The sequence below is a fragment of the Chelonia mydas genome, chromosome 7 (genome assembly GCF_015237465.2).
Source record: "Chelonia mydas isolate rCheMyd1 chromosome 7, rCheMyd1.pri.v2, whole genome shotgun sequence".
NCBI lineage: Eukaryota > Metazoa > Chordata > Testudines > Cheloniidae > Chelonia > Chelonia mydas.
The window spans coordinates 103538761-103560606 of record NC_057853.1 but is presented as its reverse complement, the minus strand read 5'-3'; the positions used below and the strand labels follow the sequence as shown (position 1 = coordinate 103560606).

Sequence of the window (21846 nt, the reverse complement as noted above, 5' to 3'; positions counted from 1 at the left end):
GATATGCTGATGTCTGAGAGAGGCTAGCGAAATTTGAACAGGCAAAGATACTGCTGCTGCTATAAGGTAAGCAATCACCTCTGTTCATCAAAAATATAAGGTACCTGTTTGTAAAGTTTCTGACATTGTTAGAGGAGGAGGAGAAGTGGTGGGGCAAAATGCATTTGGAACATGAAAGTGGGACAAAAAAAAGGAACTTCCAAGTTGCAATAGTCATTCCTACTGAAATACATCTAATCTTAATGAACTCTTCAGTGTAGAGCCCTAATTTGTTTTTTTTTTTCAATTGTTTAGACACTTAATATTAGTTTCTTGTAGAAGAAGTGGCTTAGAGGTTTTAATCAGTTAGGGCCCCATTTTCAAAAAAGAGTCTCCTAAATTGTACCATTAAGGACCCAAATTCACTAATTTGCATTGAGTAACTTATTTACCAGTGATATAATCCAATTGCATTTCCCCCCCAAAGGCTTTTGAAGATCAAAGAACATTTAAACGCCAGTAATGAACCTTAAATAACACCGATTTAATTAGCCTCATGCCTTAGACCAGTGCCTAATATAGACAAAAATGTTATGGAAATGGTTTTGTGAAGACTGAGAAGTTAACCTCTTGCCCAGGCAAGTTTCAAAATACTACAGTGGTTCTACTATATAGCTAAGGTGATGTCTAGGTAAAGAATGTGGGACCCTCAGAATAATTATGATATATTGTCACATAGCAAAGGTATTAATTATATGCCATTCACAAGAAAAAAATGTGTGGTGTACAGTTATGGACTGCACATTAATGATGATTAGTTATTATTGGTATTATAATAGCAACGAGTGGCTCCAGCTGAGATCAGACCCTCACGGTGCACAAACACATAGCTACAGACATTGTTCTATTATTATAATTTTATTATAATGTATTAAATGCCAATGGATCTTTGATCCCCTCAATCAAGGTCTACCATGTTTTCAGATGTCACTGGTAAATAGTTGGCTTATAGTTCTAGATATTCATAATATTTTTATGGTAGCATGGATATATTGCAGATGAATATATGGTACAGTCTCTACCCTAAGGAACTTACAATCATGTCTTACAGCACATTATTGCCTCTGCAATAACAGGATAGTCACAGCACAGTTTCCCCTTCTACATGTCATATGAACTTTTTTGTGGATCCTATCACTGCCTCTTAGCAATAAACTGCTAAATCCAAAGACAGTAAATAATAACCCCACAGCTGCAGAGATAACTAAAAGGGGGAACAGGTATGCACAGTATCTGGGTTTCAGCAATTTGTCATATGTATTGGAATTTGAGTGAATGATAGACAGCAAACCTCAGCTCTTTGTTGAAATCTGTATTTTCAATTGGAGTACAATAGCTTTGCTGTAAATATATATCATTTAGACCTTACACATAAGGATGGTTTCTCTACTCTGGAACCAAACAATTAATCTGCTATAACAAAGAATGTGTTTGTGAATTCAATAGACTTTGAAGTAGTAAACCTAGGAATACTTCACGTGAGGGAATGTTTACCTCACCGCTTTCAGACAAAATGCAAGACTCACTGTTCAGTGTAGCTTTCCCAATAATAATAATAGCAGTAACAACTTACCAATGGGGAGAGGTAGGGAAAAAGAATCAGGGATCCATATAACTTTAGGGTTTGTAATAAGGAGCTCAGATACCATAGTGATGAGCACAGCATAAAGAAGATAAGACACAGAGGGCTTTTTTTGTGCTTGATAAGTCCTGCCCTAGTGGGTAGACACAGAGATGAACTACCTCATTAGGAACACATCAGAGACACAATGTAAGGGACATGGGCACAGGCAGCCTGGCCTAGCAGTCACATCTGGGCTGGTGTCCACAAGTCAAGGATGGTCACAAGGCAGTAGTCAGCAAGTAGGGATCATAGTAATCACTAAAGCCAGGACGGTTAAGGACGAGTCCGGGTCAGAGTCAGGCTGGGGTCAGAGGCCAGAGATCAGAGATTGTTACTAGCCTGGAATCAGGATGCAAGAGTCAGGATCCAAGTCAGGTTGGGGTCAGAGGCTGGAGATCAGAAAAAGATGAGGTCTGGAGTGTCAGGCTGCCAGAAATCTGCATGATTACTCAGGCAACTTCCTGCGGCACCCTCCAGGGTTCAGTAGTGAGCATGGGCTATTCAGAGGGCCGGAGGGTGCTGTCCCTCTGGACCCTTTGGGCAGTACTTCATGCAGCACCTAAGTGCCACAGTGCCCCTTGGAGGTAGCACTGTAAGGCCTCTTAGTAGTGATGTGGGAATATCAGCTCTCCCAGGCTTTGCAGACCCGGGTTCTGATCCCAAGAATCCTTATAGACAAGACCCCAAGAACTCTTGGGCATGAAGGAGGAATGAGCCTGCTACCACACCACTTAACATGCACTCATCTTCTGCTGGTGGTCGGGTCTGTCAGCTGGTGCAGAGAGAGATGAGGCCCTTATCCCACCCTCTCCTCGCCCATTTGGATTGTCTCGCACCTATGGGGGTGCCAGCAGAAAGCAATTATGAACTCAGAAGTATGCTACAAATGAGGCTGTTCTGGTTGGTTGGGGAATGATGTGCTTTTCCCCTCCATGCCAGAGAAAGGCCACAGAGCCAATCCACACCTGCTTTAGAAGCCTCTCATTTTCAATAGCCTGCATGGCTTCTGTGCCCCCAGTACACGGGGTGAGGGTTGGCTAGTGGATGCCTATAGTCATCAATCCACTTCACACTACCCCCATTGCAGGTGAACTCCCTGCATCATGGTCCCTCTACACGTTGGTCTGCTGATCTGGGGGTAGGATTTACCTCACTCTAAGTTACTCCTGAAGTGCTCACTAACCTTTATTAGCTGAATTATCAAGTTAAATAGTGGTAATGGCCTATGCTTCCTTGGACATTAGAACGTACCCTACCAGCAGAGGGAATGTCAGCAGGACAGTGGGGTTCTCCTCTGCGCTTTATAACCTGTGCCATATGGGTAGCACCTACACAGACAGCTTCATTTAATGTCTCATCCAAAGGTTTTCCCTCCAACACTGCAGCCCCCTGTTTAATATTAATAGCTCCTAGAAGCTGTTAGGAATTCTGTTTCTTTCTTGCAGAATACATTAGGAGCAGCAGCAGTGATTCCACAGTTAAGGCTGGGTTCTATTTTGCAATTAAAGCAAGCGTTCAATCTTTGTTCCTGGTATGAAAGAGTGTATCTGCTCCAAAATTTGAGGCCATAATCTCTGAAAAGAAAATCCTACTTCAAACTCCAACCCCACTCTTACTGCAGACCTACTGTCCCCTACCACTGCCAGCCCACCCTACCCTGACTGATACATCCTCCCCACCATCACCACCCAAGTCCCTTTTCTTTTTCTGTCTCCCTCACCCAAACCCACTCCCCCACTCAGCCTCTCCTGACAGACTGACACAACATCTTTCTCCAGTCAAGCCAGACTTGCTCGCATCCAGGCCTTCCCACCAGACCTGATCCTGATGTCCCTCTTCTGTCTCTCATGTAGCCCCAACACATTATCTTCCCATTTCTATCACTCCCAGAAAGACCCCCTTTCCTGTGGTATCCTCCCTCTGCTCCACAGAATCCCATTACCCTCCCACCCCTCCTCCTCCTCCTTCAGTGCTGAAATCAACCCATCTGCCACAGCTCTCTGAAACCAAGGGGAATTGCAGCCGCTGAGGCACAGAAGTTGAGGACACTGCTTTGTGGAGCTGCCCTGCAGTACTAATCCTGGAGCACATGTGACAGGTGGATGAGCGGCTGACTCAGGGGAGGAAGCGATTGAATGTATTCCCACATTCTTTAACTCCTTCCCAGTCAGCCTGGTAACAGCACGTCCCTAGGCCATTTGGCCCCTTCCCCAAGGCTCTACAGCACCTACCTCAAATGCCCCAGCTTCAGACACCAGGTTTCTCACACCAGGAGTCTCTCCAGGTCTCTTTATGGAGACACTCTGGAATGTCCTGCTCATCTTGGGTCTCCTGCTGTCATACTCCATCAGTCTTTTCCTACTCTCCTGCTTCAGCCAGACAGGGAGGTATGCTGGTCGCACCCTAGGCCTCAGTGGAGACATCTATGCCAGGTCTTCCCCAGTCCCTACTATCCCCCTAATTGAGCAAAAGTCCCCCTGACAGGAGGCACTACCTACAGGCTGCTGTCACTTGACCCTTGCTCAGCTGACTCAGGCACAGACCTGAAACTGGAGTCTTACTCCCTTACAGGCACAGTTCACCCTGTGACAAGAATGCTAGACTTTTGTCCTGGTGTGCAGGAGACCACTTTGAAATTAGGGCCTCTTTACACTGTGGACCATTTGATTCCCAATTTGCCTTTTGTTTAGGTAAAGGGCCTGTGTCCTCTGCCCAATGTTAGAGGTAAATGAGTCCAAGAACTTTAATGGCATGTTTACATGGCTTAGTAGGTTAATTTCCTTTCTCTTTTTAAGATCTGTGTTAAGCAAGAAACATCTGGACGGAAGAATATGGGGCTCTTCACTAATACACAAGCCATTGATACAGTAGATAGAGACAGCTCTTCTACTGTGTGAATTAGAGGTTGGGTATTTTAAAAATGAATAGACACTGTAAATCAACCATGAACTGTATTGTGCATGTGATAGAAGTAAGCAGTAAAAAATCCTTTTAAAAATGTAGTCCCTGCACACATGTACTGTACTATGTGCTTATTAAGCCACCATAAACCTGCAGCAGGCTATATTTTGAATTCTTATAGCAGGAGTGTTGAGAATTGACTGCCTTGTTCAGAATGCAGCACTGCTTGCTTGCAACATTTAAGCATTTTAATTAGAACAATTTTAAAGTGATAGGAAAGGAAACCTCTACCCAGACAATTCTTTTAATTCCTTCCATTTAAAAATCAGGACACAAACCAGGTTTAATTTTAACAAATAATTGCATATAGTTCCTACCAGGTTCCGTTTGTCTTTGCCAAGCTGCATCTTGTTTACACGCACACAGGAGTCATTCACCTTTTATTACAGGGGGCTGGTGACGATTAAGATGAAACAAATGTTATCATAGAGTCAGGAGACCTGGATCCTGTTCCTCTGCCACTGACCTGCTCTGTGACACTGAGGCAGGTTACTTTACCCTTCTGTGTCTTGGTTTCCCGCTTTCTAAAAAGGGGACAAAGAGGTGTTCACTGCTCAAACATCCAGGAATGAAAAGAAGTATAAGCTATAGAATTATTATTGTATCCCTATCACACTGTAGGAATAGTAATAGAATACATTATCCTGACCCTCCTTTTGAGCACAGCTAATCCATCCTGTGCCTTAGCCGAACAATAGTGATTGTGCAAACAGATGCAGTGAAATGCATGAAAAATGTTGGAGTTTAGGAACTCAGTTAAGTGTCTGTTGTTTGTAAATTAATGGCTAAATCGATTACATAGAAGCATGGGATTTTTCCTGAGGAAAGTCTAGTCACTCTTGCAGCTTTCTAAGGGGCGAGGAGGGAGTGGGGGGGCGGGGACGAGAATTAATGTCTGCGAAGCACCAGCAGTGTGCATGCTTTAATCAATTAATCGGGGTTTTACCTGTGATCCTAAAAGCACGTTAGCTTCAGCCTGAAAGGGCTGGGGTTGGGGGGAGACTCTAGATGCACTCGGTGAATTGTTGGGACTAATAATTAGGGATCTCAGGAGAACCGCTTCTCAGAACAACCTGCCCCTTTTGGATGGAAGGAGTGGAGACAGTGGTTCAGTCCTGCTGATGGTTTTTTTAAGCCCTCCTCGCCGTTTGACGGGCATTCCCAGTGCTTTTGTGCGCGCCGCTGAAAGCTTTGACGTGGAAAGAAGCAGCGGAGGTGGGGTGGGGGAACTGCAGTTCCTCTAAAAATACTGAGGGCATGCCGGAGTGTGAGCAGGCGGAGGTGAGAGTACCTCGCACCATGTTGTCTGGGTGCCCGCTGGGTGCAGTTTGGGAAACGTTCCTCCTGTGAATGGACGCACCATGAGCATTTGGGAAGTGATCCTGGCTTTCCTGGTTGTGGTCCTGATCCTCGTGTCATTGCTGTCCAACGTGCTGGTGCTGATCTGCTTCTTGTACAGCGCCGACATCCGCAAGCAGGTCCCGGGATTGTTTATCCTCAACCTGACCTTCTCCAACTTGTTGATGACTGTCTTGAACATGCCCCTGACCCTGGCTGGGATCATTTACAAGAATCAACCGGGGGGAGATCAGTTTTGCCACATGGTGGGATTCCTGGAGACTTTCTTGACCACGAACTCCATGCTGAGCATGGCAGCGCTGAGCATAGACAGATGGATAGCTGTGGTCTTCCCTCTAAGTTACCATTCCAAAATGCGTTACAGAGATGCTGCTCTGATACTGAGCTACACGTGGCTACACTCTGTGTCCTTCCCTATAGTGGCAGCTTCTCTCTCCTGGGTGGGTTTCCATCACCTTTATGCCTCCTGCACCCTGTGCAACAAGAGATCAGAGGAGAGGACACAGTTTGTGATTTTCACTGGGGTCTTTCACATCCTCAGCTTCCTCCTCTCCCTCATAGTGTTGTGTTTCACCTATCTAAAAGTGCTGAAGGTGGCACGGTTTCACTGTAAGAGGATTGACGTGATTACTATGCAGACACTGGTGCTGCTGGTGGACATCCATCCCAGGTAAGGAGATGGTCTGTATGCTCAGTGAATGAGGCGGTCCCACTAAAAAGGAAGCCAGATCAGGTGCAAGACTGGGTTCAGCATCGTAATAGGACCCGATCTGTATCACAAGGAAGGCAAGGAGGGTATTGGGGAGGGGAGGACAGAAGGAGGATCTCTAAAATATAGCTCTGGTCTGCTTATAATCAGCATGCTTGTTTGCGTTGCGCGCACATTTGCTGTTAAATTCGCTGCCAACAAATCCTGAGATGGGATAATGGCAAGCAATGTCATTTAACGACCCTGGTTTGTTATGGCCAGGGGATTGCATTGGGGTGGAGTTAACAGGAGTAGCGGGCTTTGGCTAGGACGGCACTTTCACTGCAAAGAGTTCTTTGAAAGTTGCCCTTTTGGCTCCGAAAACGGACTTAGCGATGAGCACGTGCCGATGGTTTGCTAACGACAGTCTAAAATGTGCCTGGGGACTACCGGGGGTGGATTAAACTGAAAATCAGCACGCCCTTTACCTTTGGCACCGTGCAGTGAGAAACTGCTGCCCTGAATGCCATTCCTTTGCTCGAGCCTTGCGTTGGCAGCGCGGAGTCAGGAACTGTATCCGCCTCGAAGGAAGTAATAGGCACCAACTAAACACGAGTGAATAGCTGGGTGTAAATCCACACACGAGAGCATTCAGTGCCAGCCTTCATCTGACAAGCAAAGGGAACGTGAGTTAAATCTGCCCCAGAGACCTTCCATCAGCCCACCCTGCCTAGGTATGGGAGGAATGGGACTCTGGAATACAGGGGGCTAATGATTCTTAGATGAGCATGGGGGGTTGAAGGAGTGGGTGTGGGGGGGGGGGGGAGGTTCAGACGAGGGTAGTTGCAGCGTGTGAGGAAGGAGTAGTTCCGGGGGGATCGGTGAGAGGATGGTAGGGGGTGGATCTGGCCGGGTAGAGAAGTCCGGAGGGAAGCAACTTTTGCTGGGGGTTCTTCCTGGGTCCGTAAAAAAGGGAGGGGAGTGGGGAGTGGAGGCTGGCGGAGTGGGAGCCTAGTTGGAAGAAGCCCATGGACAATAGGAAGGGAATAAGGCTGGCTGGGTGAGTGTGTCTGGCGGAGGGGCAGATGCCTGGCCGTGGGGAGATCAGAGAGGATGAGGCTTTGGAGAGGAGTGGAGGGGAACAGATCTAGCTAGAGGAGGCAGACAGGATGGAAAAGAGAGGACCAAATTCTTGAGGAGTCCAGGTCTGGCTGGAGCTGGATGGGTGTGGGGCTGGAGTGATGGAAGAGAGCAGGTCAGGCAGATCAGTCTGAGGGGGACAGGTATTCAAGTCTGTCTGGGGGCCCTCATGGATCTGGTGGGTGGAGGTGGAAGGGAACAGGTCTGGCTGACAGTGTCCTGGTTTAGGATGTAGGGAGTCCTGCTAGTTGGGGCTGGGGAGAAGGTCTGGTTGAGTGGGGTGGCTGAGGAGAGTGGGAATGGATGGAGGGGTGAGTTCTGGAAGGGGAAAAGTAGGGAGGAATGGGTCTGGCTGATTGGGCTTGGGGGGCCGAGAGGAACTGGTCTGGCTTGGGGGATCTAGCAGAAGTGTGTCTGGCTATTTGCAGTAAGTGATTGAAGGGGAACAGGTCTGTCTAGAGCTACATTTGGCTGGGGGAAGGAAGAAAATGGTCGGACTGGGGCTGGGGTGAGGAAAGGAGGTCTGACTGGGAGTCTCTGGCTGGAGGTGGACAAGGGGAGGAGGTGTATAAAGGGAGGAGCTGGGAGTGGGGTGGAAGGGAAGAGATCTTTCTGGGAGATCTGGCTGTGGGTGGGTTGAGTTGAGGTCATCAGTCTGGGAACTTGTTGGAGGGGAGAAGAGCTGGCTGGGGGTGAGAAGGTCTGGATGGGGAGCTCTGGGTGGGATGGAGAAAGGGTTCCATTCCAGTCCATTCATCTGCAGTGACATTCTTTTCTATTGATCAATCTCAGCCTCTATCCCTGCAAGACAAACATCGGGGCTCCCCCTGCTGAGAGGATATTCAGTTTGCAGCTAGCTAGCAGCTGAGCTCCAGAAGGACAAGACAGCTTCTTCCCATTGGTGAAGAACCTCCCTTCATAGGGACAAGAACATGAGTCAGATTTCTGGTACTGCTGAGCCTTGGGTCCCCAAGCACCAAAGGGATGAAGGGGTAGGATTTCACGCATCTTTAGTGCCTGCTTTAGTTGCAGTTGACTTAGATGAGAGAGAAATGGAAACTTTAGTTCAGAAAATCTTTTCTTTTTCCACTTAAGTAACAATTTAGGGTTGTTTTCAACTAAGGATGTAGGGCAGATAAGGGAGTAGCTCCTGCTGACATTAATGAGACTCTCAGGCATAAATCACTCCCTTATCCATAGCTTCATAGCAATATTCCTTGTCTGGAATATTGTGTGCAGTTCTGGTCTCCCATGTTTAAGGAGGATGAATTCAAACTGGAACAGGTACAGAAAAGGGCTACTAGAATGATCCGAGGAATGGAAAATCTATCTTATAAAAGGAGACTCAAAGAGCTTGGCTTGTTTAGCCTAACCAAAAGAAGGCTGATGGGAGATATGATTGCTCTCTATAAATATATCAGAGGGATAAATACCAGGGAGGGAGAGGAATTATTTAAGCTCAGTAGCAATGTGGACACAAGAACAAATGGATATAAACTGGCCATCAGGAAGTTTAGACTTGAAATTAGATGAAGGTTTCTAACCATCAGAGGAGTGAAGTTCTGGAATAGCCTTCCAAGGGGAGTAGTGGGGGCAAAAGACATGTTGGCTTCGAGACTAAGCTGATAAGTTTGAGGAGGGGTTGGTATGATGGGATAGCCTAATTTTGGCAAGTAATTGATCTTTGACTATTAGCGGTAAATATTCCCAATGGCCTGTGATGGGATGTTAGATGGGGTGGGTTCTGAGTTACTACAGAGAATTCTTTCCTGGGTGTCTGGCTGGTGAGACTTGCTCACATGCTCAGGGTTTAGCTGGTCGCCATATTTGGGGTCAAGAAGGAATTTTCCTCCAGGGAAGATTGGCAGAGACCCTGGTGGTTTTTTGCCTTCCTCTGTAGCATGAGGCACGGGTCACTTGCTGGAGGATTCTCTGCTCCTTGAAGTCTTTAAACCACGATTTGAGGACTTCAATAGCTCAGACATAGGTGAGAGGTTTTTCGCAGGAGTGGGTGGGTGAGATTCTGTGGTCTGCGTTGTACAGGAGGTCGGACTAGATGACCATAATGGTCCCTTCTGACCTTAAAGTCTAGGATTCTGTGAATAAGGATTCCCCTACCATATGTGCCATTTGGTTGATAAAAAATAGCCAAATAGTTCTCAGTAGTATTTCTTGCAAACACTATCAGATGTAATAGTTACGTCCATGAGCAGTGCCGTAGAAAACATTGGGACCAATTAAAATAGTCATCACTGTTCTTGACTCTTTTGGCAGTATTGGGCCCTAAAATAGTTTCTACAGTATTTAGAAGACAAAAAAATAAGTGTCCAAACAAAGCATTTTCTGTTTTGTGAAAAATTTTCTTATTGCTAATACAACTTATTGTGATTTTCTCTAGCCTAGGTTAACTTGAGGATGTTTCTGCACTAAAACATTGAAACAATGGTTTCTAGTTACCAGGGGTTGATCCAAAGTGGTTGTGCATGTTACACACCTTATCTTGCAAACTGACAGGATAACATGGAGAACATCATGTCCATTAGTGATAATTATAATCCATTCACTATATCAAATTCCTGTACATTGCATAGAAAAAATCCTGTTGTAAATAACAGAAACATTGGCTGACTTTGATCTGTAGCTGTGCTGTCCAGCACTGCTGTAACAAATGGATGGAATTACTGTATATGAATCAGTTATACACTGGAACAGCTCCTATGATATGAAGCCTATAAAAAAACCCTCTTATCTCCGCATATGTCTATAAAGTGCTAGTCCAGCAAAGCACGTCAGCAGATGCATAACTTTAAATACATAAGTTCTCTTATTGATTTATCTTGTGGATCAAGACCTAAGAAAGTCGGATGGGATTTTAAAGGAGTCTATGGGAGTTAGAATTCCAAATCCCCAAAATCTTCCAGTTATAGCAAGATAATTGGACAGGGTTACCTTAGTATCAGCCATATTCCCTTGTGCTTTCTTGATATTTATTGTGGGAAATATCTTGAATACTGCAACTACTTTACAGTTATCTAAAGCAATCTGCAATTTTTAAGGGACAACACTATTATTTACTCTCCTCAAAATAATGCTATTTAGTTGGTTAAGAAAATTGAAAAACGAAATACAGAATATAGCAGTTATATTCTGACAGTTTATGCAGTGGTGAACTAAAAATAATATATGGTAGTTATTTTCTAACAGTTTAAAAAAGGTTCAGAGGTAGGAAATACTCTTTTTGGAATAAAACAATATAAATACATCATATATTTAATGAACTCTTTTGAACTGCAGTTTTTAACATAGGATTCTGGGTCCACAGTTAGAAACCAAGTGTCTTCAATTATATCGGATACATCACCAAATTATAACACACATAGCCATGAACTACTTTTCACCCCTATAATATTATTCTGAATTTGTCCTGAATATACTGTGTACCTCCAGCTAATCCTCATCCACTAGATAACTCATTTATTATTTATTATTCTTACTGTAACACCTATAAACTTCAAGAATCCATGGTTATGGGTCCTAGGCTCAATATTAATAATAGTAATAATTCTATTAACAGCAACAACACATGTAAGGTGAAACAGATATGTAGAGCAAGTAAGGAAGAGAAAAAAAACAATATACAGAAACTGGGAAATGAAAAAAATATAGCAGGAATATAAGAGTGGGAAATACCTGGATCTGAGAAGACAATTGAATGAGAGAACAAAAGGGAATAAAGACAGAGAAGGAAAGAAAAGCAAGAACTCCCCCACCACAGAAGGGAAGTTCCTTAGAAATTATTAAAAGACGTTAAATAGGAGGCACAAAGATTTAATGGTATCATCTAGTCTTTATATTCAATTGCAACTTGTTTGGCAAGACCTGAATAATTCACCTGTTGCTCACTACGTGTGGAAAATACAGTCATTTCAAACATCCCACATACTCAAGAGACCATTATGAGGCACTGTACAAACTACTAACAAAAAGACAGTATGAGCTCCAGACAGCTACAATGTAGGCACAATACAAGGCACAATCATTACACACAGAGACCTTTCAATTTTTTTCAATACTGTAACCCCAACATCTCTCAATCTTCATTTGATTCAATCAGTTACTCTCCATCCTCCATGCCCCCATTCACCCCCTTTCTACCTACATTTTCCCCATAATGTCTGTCCTCCAGTTTCTTTCTCCTTACTCACAGTCTCTCTCTGTCCCCCTCCACCTCTCATTCTCCATAACAAATATTCATTTTCCCCTCTGCCTCCTTAATCTGGTCTATAAATGTTAATTTTTTGTACTGAAAATGATGGTGAACCCCAGCATACAAAGGGGTTCTTCCCACTCAGTCCTTTTCCCAAAATCTTGGACCATCTGTGTCATACAGCAGTACAATATGGTAGAGTATATGGCCTACATATGAGATTTATACGAAAGCCCACTTTTTATTGCATTATCTGAGATTATATGTTAAGGAATGTGAATGGGGGTGCAAAGTTCAAGCTGAGTGTCTGTCCTTCACGTAGCATTTCCTGACTTGCCAGTGCCCAATTCCTCTTTTTGGATGGAATATATTTAGACCACAATCCTGCATTGAGAAATATGTCCGCACATCCCCCTGTCGTTCATAATTCAGGATTGGGACCTTATGTACCAATATATGTACACACAAGGATGTATAATGCTGGAAAGGATGGTCACATTATTCCTGAATTGTAAAGCAACAGGTAATCTTTGAAGATCATCCAAAATGAGTGCCAAAAAAACTTTTAAAACACCTCATATGATCATGTGTTTGTTTAGGGCACACCTTTAAAAATGTTTTACATTTTTTATTATTATTGTTTTTCATCTCTCTACTCATAAAGCCATGTTGCCTTATAAGCTGGAGTAGATGGCTAGAAAATTTATAAATCTCTCTCTCCTCCCCCGCCCCACCCCCCCACAAATTAGCTTCGATATATATCACATTGTGATTATTTGAAAGTCCAGTATCTCATAAACTTTCCATTCTAGAATGAAGTGCTTTACACCAGCTTTCCAACATAGTATAGCATAGTTGTGAAATGTCCTTAATTAATGATCTCAGTGATCTGAAGAAACATTAATGAAAGGTAGATTATGAGTGCAGTTCTATTATCATTATCAAAACATATGTATATGTGTGTATACACACACATTAGGGCTGTTGATTAATCGCAGTTAACTCACGCGATTAACTCAAAAAAATTAATCGCGATTAAAAAAATGAATCATGATTAATAGCAGTTTTAATCACACTCAAACAATAGAATACCAATTGAAATTTATTAAATATTTTGGATTTTTTTCTACATTTTCATATATCTGGTACTCTGTATTGTAATTGAAATAAAAATGTATATTATTTTTATTACACATATTTGCACTGTAAAAGTGATAAACAGAAGCAATAGTATTTTTCAATTCATCTCATACAAATACTGTAGTGCAATCATTTTGTCCTGAAAGTGCAATTTACAAATGTAGATTTTTTTTGTTACATAATTGCGTTCAAAAACAAAACAATATAAAGCTTCAGAGACTACAAGTCCACTCAGTCATACTTCTTGTTCAGCCAATCACTAAGACAAACAAGTCTGTTTACATTTGCAGGAGATAAGGCTGCCCACTTCTTATTTACAATGTTACCTGAAAGTGAGAACAGGTGTTCGCGTGGCACTTTTGTAGCCGGTATTCCAAGGACTTACATGCCAGCTATGCTAAACATTCGTATGCCCCTTCATGCTTCAGCTGCCATTCCAGAGGACATGCTTCCATGCTGATGACTCTCATTAAAAAAAATGTGTTTATTACATTTGTGACCGAACTATTTGGGGAAGAATTGTATGTCCCCTGCTCTGTTTTACCTGCATTCTGCCATATATTTCATGTTATAACAGTCTTGGATGATGACCCAGCACATGTTCATTTTAAGAACACTTTCGCTGCAGATTTGAGAAAACACAAAAAAGATATCAGTTTGAGATTTCTAAAGATAGCTACAGCACTCGACCCAAGGTTTAAGAATCTGAAGTGCCTTCCAAAATCTGAGAGGGGCGAGGTGTGGAGCATGTTTTCAGAACTCTTAAAAGAGCAACACTCCGATGTGGAAACTACAGAACCTGAATCACCAAAAAAGAAAATCAACCTTCTGCTGGTGGCATCTGACTCAGATAGTTAAAATGAACACTTGTCAGTCCACACTGCTTTGGATTGTTATCGAGCAGAACCTGTCATCAGCATGAATGAATATCACCTAGAATGGTGATTGAAGCATGAGGGGACATAAGAATCTCTAGCGCATCTGGCACGTGAATATTTTTCAATGCCGGCTACAACTCCTGTTCTCACTTTCAGGTGACATTATAAACAAGAAGCAGGCAGCATTATCTTCTACAAATGTAAACAAACTTGTTTGTCTGAGCGATTGGCTGAACAAGAAGTAGGACTGGGTGGAATTGCAGGCTCTAAAAATTTACATTTTTATTTTTTAATGCATTTGTTTTACATAATTCTGCAGTTGTAAGTTCAACTTTCATGGTAAAGATATTACACTACAGTATTTGTTTTAGGTGAATTGAAAAATACTATTTCTTTTGTTTTTTACAGTGCAAATATTTGTAATAAAAATAATATAAAGTGAGCAGTGTAGACTTTGTATTCTGTATTGTAATTGAAATCAATATATTTGAAAATGTAGAAAACATCTAAAATATTTAAATAAATGGCATTCTATTATTAACAGCATGATTAATCACAATTACTTTTTTTAATTGTGCGATTAATCATGTTTAATTTATTTTAATCACTTGACAGCCCTAATATACATATAAGTGTATTTTCATATGGAAATATACATATACACATAAATACATGTATATGTGTCTAAGAAAAAGAGTGAAAGAAAATATATTATGTGTTTATCACATGCTTTTGGGATGGTTGTGTTAGTCACCAGTGTGGAAGTCTGGAGTGAGATATGCAGTGTCCCAGTTGAGTGCTAATAAAACCTGAATACTAAATCATTCCAAATATGCTACCTAGCACAGAGAAAATATATTTTAGAGAGTTAAAAAAATTGATGGGAATTGTGGTTTTTTGGATTATGTCCCTTCACCTACAAAGCCAGATGGCTCAGTTGCCATGAGTCCAGCTGTACAGGGCAAAGAGGAAGCAATAAAAACCTCTACAAACCTAAAATGGATGGTCAAAATCTAAAACGCCACATGTGTAAAATCCAATTTCCCAGTTCCTTCAGGACTGAAAGCAAATCCTGGGTTCCAGTGGAACCTTTTCCCAAAGGTATAAAAATTCCACTTCTACCCTTGAAGAGATGAAAAACAGGAACAAAAAATAAAACAAAAAGAGAATTTGAACATGTGGCATTGTTGAGATATGATTCTCCCCGTCCTGGGCAGGACTATTTTTTCGAGGAATAGGGGTGGGGATCACATATTTCAGGGGAGGAAGAACCTTTTTTTTTGGCATGTTTGTTTTAAAAAACAGTGATTGAAGATGCCCAGGGAGCTGACAATATAAGGATACATTTCCAACGGATAAAAGGAAATCTTTTTTCTTGAACAAAACCCATGGCAAGCATTGGAACTCATTGCCACAAGGTAGCAATGAAGTACACAATTTAGGTAGGATTCAAAAAAGGATTAGACACTTAGATGATAATGAAAATCTTTGTGTTTCCATTAGACTTAAGTGATATCAGAATGAGGAGATGGTAGTAGGCCCTATGCCTGTTACTGTATACATGTTTGGAACTGAGAACCAGTAATGCATTTACAGTAAAATTATTGAGAAACAACAATTACAGAAATGCTGCTCCTGGCTCAAACTGTGAGGTCCTAACTTAGGATCCGTAGTGGCTCTGCTGTTAGTCCTGTGCATGAACAGCTTCCAGTTGCTGCCCCAGGAGCAGAGCAGGGAACAGACTGACTCAGAGCCCCAGTCTGCTTCTTGGTTTCCCTTGCTCAAGAGGGAACGTACCTTTGCCAGCCCTGTACCTGCCATAGCATATGTAGTCGTGCTAGTTGGGACATTGAGGGAGATGGGGCATTTTCCCTGCCCCTTTCAACCCACATGCACAGTGCAGATGTAACAGCCCTGAGAAAGTGCTCTTCTCTCCATGTATAGAGGTGCAGAATGGGCCTCAACTGGATCCTAAATTCACTCACTCCTAATTTAGGTAAATTGATATTGATTTCAGTGGAAGTTTTGCCAAGTAAAATGGAGGGTCCACTTCAGAAAGTGCTGAGGATCCTCACATTAATTTCAATTTGAGTCCAGCTCCTTAGCAACTCATAGGTGGCTCATAGAACCAGGGTTTCAGAAAACACCTCCAGATCCGGCCCAATGTGAGTTTTAAGGAGCAGTTCATGTGCTAAAATGGCAAATATTATACTGAAGTAAATATATAGTTAATTTCTTTCTATTTGTCTAGTCAGTCTGTGTAAACAAGCTTGCAGGTTTCAGTCCAGAGTTAAGGATGTTATAGCTATTTAGACTTGATATTTAATTGTCTGTTTTGCAAAGTTACATCAACTTTTTCTAGTACTATGCACAGAAATTTACCAGTAATTACAAAGCGTATGGCCATATAATTCATATCTATGTGATAGAATGATCTTTCTAATGTCACACAAAGCTTTCACAGTATGTTGTATTTTTCCAGTTACATTTTTATTGCTTTTAACTAAGGTATTAATATACTAAATATTTATTGGTTGTCGCTTTGGGAAGTTCAAATCTCCTTTTTTCTCCTTTCCTGTAATATGTTGTTTAAAACGTTCTTTCTATAGACTAGTGTTCCATATGTACTATTTTGTTTTTTTTCCAAATTCCGTTGAACAGAAAGGGCCAAATTCAGGCCTGATGTAAGCAGGTACAACTTCCACTGATTCCAATGAGAGTTATAGCTACTTTCACCAGAACTGAATTTGACCCAATCTCATTATAAAAGAAAAGAAAAAAATTCTTACAGTAATTATTGTTGGGGTGGGGAGAAATATAAGTTAAGGGATACAATGAATTAATAGATAGCAGTGTCCTGTATGACTAGAATGTTTTCTGGGAAGGCTTTTATAAATCATGCCAAGAGTAAAACCATTAAAATCTGCTATTTGGTATTGTGATTCATGTTATTGTTTGTGTTAAATGTTACACAGTGTACGAGAGCGTTGTCTAGAAGAACAAAAGAGACGGAGGCAACGAGCAACAAAGAAAATCAGTACCTTTATAGGTACTTTTATACTTTGTTTTGCACCTTATGTAATTACAAGGTAAGTTCAAACCTACCTACTGAAATTCCATATGCACTAACTCAGAAAAGTTAGATCAATGAATCAGAAAACAGAATATTAATCCCAAGTCTCCTACTCTCTTCAAAATTTTTGTTAAACATTTCCACTGTTATGACAGAGGTTGCATTTACTGTACTAATGGTATTGTACATATTTTATAGTTCTTATTCTGACCAATTCTCAGTCAGGCAACAGGCCAGACTTTGATCTCAAAGTCCAAATAGACCAGGATTCTTATCTCATACACATCAGAGTTCATCAGGAGTAACTCCATGGAAGTCAGTGGGTCAGATGGGTCTGCTATCCTTATTAATACTTAGTTCACTTCACAGATTGTCCCACTGATTTCAGTGGGACGCCTTACAGAGTAAGGTACTACACAGCCTGAGTAAAGCTATGAGAATCTGGTCAAATGAGATCAGAATCTGGCTGACAGACTTAAATGGGAATTTTGTCTGACTGGATAGAGCTCTTAGTCATAAACGGAATATCGAAGCTTTCGTGGCTCAGAGCTAAAACAAAAATTCTTGTGATTTATGATCAGATGCCATTTTCCATCTGCTATCTTATCTTTGAAAATAGTCCTATAGGAAGCACAAAATTAATCCTATGAGATAAAAAATGTTAAAGCATGTAGCCCAGATAAACATTCTGAAGTTACATATGTTGGAAAGGAATGTACAACTTGCATTCTTTATTAAAGGATTCCAGAAAAATTCTGGTGCAGAACTAGAGAAGGAAATATTTTCTTGAATATTACTTAATGCTGTTCCAGTGAAAATAAATTATTGGAAAGTCAGACCCAACATATGTGGGCACAACCTAAAAGGTTAAGTTAATTTTTTGGCATATTTATGATATTTGGTATATTTAAAAAAAAAAAAAAAAGGGCTTAAAATCTCTTGCCAGAACTGGAGGCTTGATGTCATTCATGACGTTATGCCCATGACAATAATGACCATTAAATGCATGGTGTTTATTTGTGACAGAATGTGACTGTATTTATTGATAAATTCCACTTAATAACAGTAATAAGATCTTCTAGGCAACACATTCTGACACTTTTTAGATTATTACAATCACTTAGTCTTCAGTCTCATGCTTTACAATGTCAGCGCTAGAGTATTTGTCTGATTTCAAGAGGCTAACTTCATTTTACATTAAAGCTTTGCACTTAAGGACGAATGGTGATTTTTAAGGTTCTTGCAAGGTGCTGAGCAGTCTATCCTAAATCCAGCAAAGCACATTAGGTACATGCTTAACTTTAAGCATGTGAGTAATCCTGTTGAAGTCAATGGGTCTATTGAGTGCTCAAAGTGAGGTAGATGTCCAAGTGTTTTCCTGGATTGGGAACAGAGTTCTCAACACTTGTCAGGCTTGAGCGCCTAGTCATTTTTCTAAGCAAAGAGTGAATATAAGGTATGCAGGGAAAGAGAATGTTAATCACTCAGGCCCTCTTTCAGCAATCTGTTCCTAATTCAGCAAATCACTTAACCACATGCTTCAATTACATATGTGCTTACCTGCTATGCTGTGTAGGGATGGAGCATGTGGGTTAATGCTTTGCTGAATTGAGGCCACAAAACTGTAAATCATGAGGCGTGATGATTAATCTGGGTTTAGAATAAGGTGATCTCAAAGTAACTTTTTGGTTTAGCCAGGTAAAAGCTTACCTAACTGGGGTTAAAAACCAGTACTTTCAGTGATTCAAACAAGTACTGGAGGCACCTGTTTGTTTTTAGCTCTGGAGTAGAAACATGTGATTAAATCCTTATTAAGAATAAGCCCCTTTAATTTATAACAAACCTTGTTAGCTCCAGTCACTGACATGTACCCATACTCCTTGTTTCTGAAGGACTTTGGTCCGTATTTTTAGAGTTACTAATGTAATAATATGATAGCTGTACCTTTCTAATTTATATGCTAATATACTTTGATTTGCAGTAATGCTGCTAGTTCATGCTTCTGTTCCTTATATCTTTATATTTAGATATCTAGCTATACCATCCTCTATCTCTTTCCTCACTGAACCCAGTTATACTTTTTGGCCATCAACATCCCGTGGCAATGAGTTCCACAGTTTAACTTGCCATTGTGTGGAAAAAGTACTTCCCCCATGTTTGTATTAAACCTGATGCCTATTAAAAAAAAATTAGTGAGAAAACATTCTCACACGTCCCTTTATTTTCTGTATGTAGCTTTTAAATAGGAAAACAAAAATATTTTTATTTCAATGTTTTTGGCACCTATTGCAGACTCTAGGCCCTTCATATTATTACATAATATTCAGCATTTACTCATGTGAGTAAATTCTATGTCCATAATCAGGCCCCAAATTAATGAATTATCCCACAATATCAGCAAAAACTAGCCCTAACAAATGAATCCTCAAATTTTAAACAAAAAAGGTAAGAATTCGCTTATGTCATCATGAAACATTTGACAAACAAACAATGCCACATTTTTCAAACCTGCTTGTCTGATCTTTGCACACAAAATCCTGTTTGTACAAATGAGTATTTGGGTACAGAATTCCCATGAGGGGTTCCTATTTGCTAGTTTGTGCATATAAATATGTGATTTTTATAACCAATTTTGGGTGGCCAGTTTTGAAAAAAACAGCCTTCTAGTCTCAGTTAAAAGCCTTAGTTGATGTGAAGTGGAGATATGACAATGGCTAGCGAAAATGGCTTCTGGGGCTCACAGGTCAGGTTATAGGAATTCACATGTCACTCTGATTCCTTGCAGAACATGGCAGGTCATGATACATGCACACAGTGAAGAAGCAAGACTGACTATTAATAAGACTGCTCACAATCACTAAGAAGCAGTCATTTTCATACTTTTGGAGGTTATCCAGTGCAGTGGCTATTAAAACAGCACTTTATCAAAAGGAGGTCATCATGCTAACAGAAAAGGAGGACTTGTGGCACCTTAGAAACTAACCAATTTATTTGAGCATAAGCTTTCGTGAGTTACAGCTCACTTCATCCGATGAAGTGAGCTGTAGCTCACAAAAGCTTATGCTCAAATAAATTGGTTAGTCTCTAAGGTGCCACAAGTCCTCCTTTTCTTTTTGCGAATACAGACTAACACGGCTGATACTCTGAAACCTATCATGTTAACAGACTCCCATTTTACCAAACAATAAGGTGAAGAGCTTTGTGCCCAGAGCTGCTTTACAACAATTAACACAGAAATCAACATGTAGCACCAAAACTCTCTGATAAAGCCTTGAAAATAAAGATCTCAGCAGTACAATATATATAATGAGAAACTATTCAGGTCAAATTCTGATGTCAATGGGCGTTGTGTGCAAATATCTGAGGGCAGAAATTGGCCCTTAGTACTTCGATGTATACTAAAACAATAAGAATTCAGGGTAAATGGAGGAAATACACTAGAGAAAGTCTTAACCAAATTTCTGAAAAATGAATGGATTTGTTCTGATATGATCATCTAAGACCCAGAAAATGTGTGTTTTGTCTCACTGTTTAATGATAAAATGTTTGAGACTATCTGTTCTATACTGTGTTTTTCCTATAACTGTTCTCAAATTATAGCACTGAAAAACAAGTATGTTGGAACTACATCACTGTCTAAGCTTCTTTAGTGTGTTTGCAGTAAAAGCTTTCACTACAACAAATGTTTAGACACAGAGGCATGCACTGACTTGACTTTAGTACAAAGGGGTTTCATTAGAGTGCCTAAGAGATTAATGTCTTAATTCTCAAACTAAACAAACATTCTCTCCTGTTTACTGGATGTGAAGTTAAAAGGTTTATTATCTACATGACATCCTTTCTAATAATTATAAAATTCTAAAATATTAACAAAATATTACAAGAAATACAGTTTTACAGCTTTGAAGCATTAAGGCACTTGGAATTATGTAGATGATGCTGTGGAATTTAATTTACGGATGGCACTAAAATATTAATGCTACTTCACTGAAAATGTCACTTTGGGGCTCTAATGTGTCATGAAAATTGAAACTGGATGCATAGAATGTCCCTCATCAATAGGAAACAAAATCTTCCTTCAAAGATGATGACAAATACAATATGCCTTGAATATCCATCATGGAATTATCTGTGCATTGTCCAACATTCAGCATGGGGCTCTGTGTACATTTCTATGCCTGGGATTTTATTACATATGTTACATCTGTAATAAAACCACAGGCATAGAAATATATATATGTATAGTTGTCAAAAATAATGTGCTATATATTATGCAAATTGTAAGTTTCAAGGACACTTAAATATAATTTAATAAACTACTAAAAATTCTGTTGATAAAAGTGAGGGATTTCTAATAGGACTCAATCATTGAAGGAAAAAAAACAGAGAATCTTGGATTGCTTCCTCCAGCTGTCTACTTGATGTGCATTTAGGGAAGATTGATTATAATTCATGGAATTGATTGACACAGGGTCAAACACAAAGTTCACATCTTGGTTATTGAAGGCATCCGCTGAATTTAATGAAGTTCCATCAAACTCTATCAGAATATGAAATGTCTTACCCAGTAAAGTGTTCTGTAGTTACCAGAGGTTGAATGATTTATTCTTCTCCTATATGATCTCTTGACTTCTGTCCACATTTTAGTGCACTTCCTCTGTCTGAGAAAGAAGTATACAGCCTGTTACCAAACAATTTTAGAATGGCTATATGAAGAAAAGATTAGAGAACCTGAAC

At 40.7% G+C, this 21846-nt stretch overlaps 1 protein-coding gene across 1 annotated transcript in view; it reads left to right on the top strand.

Annotated features, from left to right (window-relative positions):
- The first annotated feature begins 5454 nt into the window (after positions 1-5454).
- The window catches only part of GPR26 (G protein-coupled receptor 26), a 29339-nt gene continuing 12947 nt past the window's right edge, over positions 5455-21846 (top strand). Inside the window, exons 1-2 of the mRNA XM_007053059.3 lie at positions 5455-6653; positions 17012-17125. Of these exons, the coding sequence (XP_007053121.2) occupies positions 5986-6653; positions 17012-17125 (782 nt within the window). The 5' untranslated portion in view covers positions 5455-5985. The remainder of the gene's footprint in view (positions 6654-17011; positions 17126-21846) is intronic.